Below are 1,415 nucleotides of genomic sequence, written 5' to 3' on the forward strand. Positions count from 1 at the left end.
ACCACAACCTGCTCACACTTGGTCCTGCTGAGGCTACAGCTGCCGTGCCACCGTGCCTGTCCCCCCGCAGGGGACCCCGCCGTTCTGCCGCCCGGGCACAGCTCAGACAGGGCTGCGGCCCAGCAGGCGCCTGCGACTGACCCAGGCTCGTCCCTCTGGGCACCGCTCCAAGAACAGCTTGGCCAAAAATAGGACCCTGGGAATCCCTTCCTGAAATCGAGCTTCAGAAAATGCAATTATTGACAATGTCGCCGTGGCACAGAGGTTCTCTTTGAAGTCCATGTCCACGGGCACCAATGGTGTAAGTCACTCTGGACAGAAAAGTGACCTGAGCTCATTCATGTGGCTACACATCTGTTAAACTGCAGGATTTCCACTCTACAGGATTTCCACTCTACAGGATTTCCTTTCTAATACAAATAAATATGCAGGTGTGAGGAACAAGCGAACTACCAGACTTGCTCAGCACAGTTTACCATGGCTATTGGCAGGTCCCTCAGTGAAGAGCAGTCAGGCCAGCAGGGGGATGAGGAACGCCACAAAAAATGGTTTTACATGTTCTTTATTTAAGTGAAATGACCAAGTGAAAGTAAAGTCTCACATTCCTTTCTGCTAAGCGACTTTGTGCCTTGTAACACTAGTTAATACAGACAGTTACATCGCATACTGCAGTTTTATGCCCTCAAGAACTTCACACCGATGCCAAACAGGCCGGCGCGGTGGGCAGGGGTTACAGCATTCACAGTAACTGCCAGAGAAGGCAGCCATGTCAAACAGCTTCTAAGGATCTCGCATTTTACATTTTACAGCTGGATCACAGCAGAATAAAATAATTACACCATCATAGACCCATCACAAACATTAGCACAGGCAACACATTTGAGAGAGTAAAAAAATAATTGATGACATTCTCAACTGACCGAAAGCTACTCACAGCAGCGTGCTGTGGTGTTACACGCTTAATTCACCTCCCAGAGTTTCTAATTGTCTTTTACTCCTGATAAGACTTCACAAGGAGCCACATGAGCAATACAGTAATCAGGACAATCATGAAGTTGAGGAAAAGTTCTTGTGTGGATCGCTCCATTTTTCGGGAGGAATTGGGGGAGAGCAGCGGTCAGCAGGTAGAGCAAAGGGACAATGTCGGTGACTTCCCTGGGAGTTTCCGTGAGCTCAACCCTCAGGTCACAGGCTCTTTTAAGGAAAAAGAAAAATATGTGAAGAACAGATGCATGAAGGTGGTAGGTTCAGCAGAGCTATTTATGTTGGTGTAAATAAACATTGTTTCAGTGGCTAGGAGTTAGTAAGCACTGGGGACACCAAAGAGTAGAAGCTATCTCTGGCAGCTTATCACCTTCTTTAATTTCCAGCATTTGACAAGGAGCATTCTCAGTATCACCCCAAAATACATCACG

At 47.4% G+C, this 1,415-nt stretch overlaps 1 protein-coding gene across 1 annotated transcript; it reads right to left on the reverse strand.

Moving 5' to 3' along the window:
• Nucleotides 1-546: 546 nt before the first annotated feature.
• SLN (sarcolipin) lies at nt 547-1,193 on the reverse strand. Its single transcript, XM_005501468.3, has one exon. The coding sequence runs from the start codon at nt 1,085-1,087 to the stop codon at nt 992-994; it is 96 nt and encodes a 31-aa protein (XP_005501525.1). The 5' UTR covers nt 1,088-1,193; the 3' UTR covers nt 547-991.
• Nucleotides 1,194-1,415: the final 222 nt, after the last annotated feature.

Source organism: Columba livia, chromosome 1 (genome assembly GCF_036013475.1).
Source record: "Columba livia isolate bColLiv1 breed racing homer chromosome 1, bColLiv1.pat.W.v2, whole genome shotgun sequence".
Lineage (NCBI taxonomy): Eukaryota > Metazoa > Chordata > Aves > Columbiformes > Columbidae > Columba > Columba livia.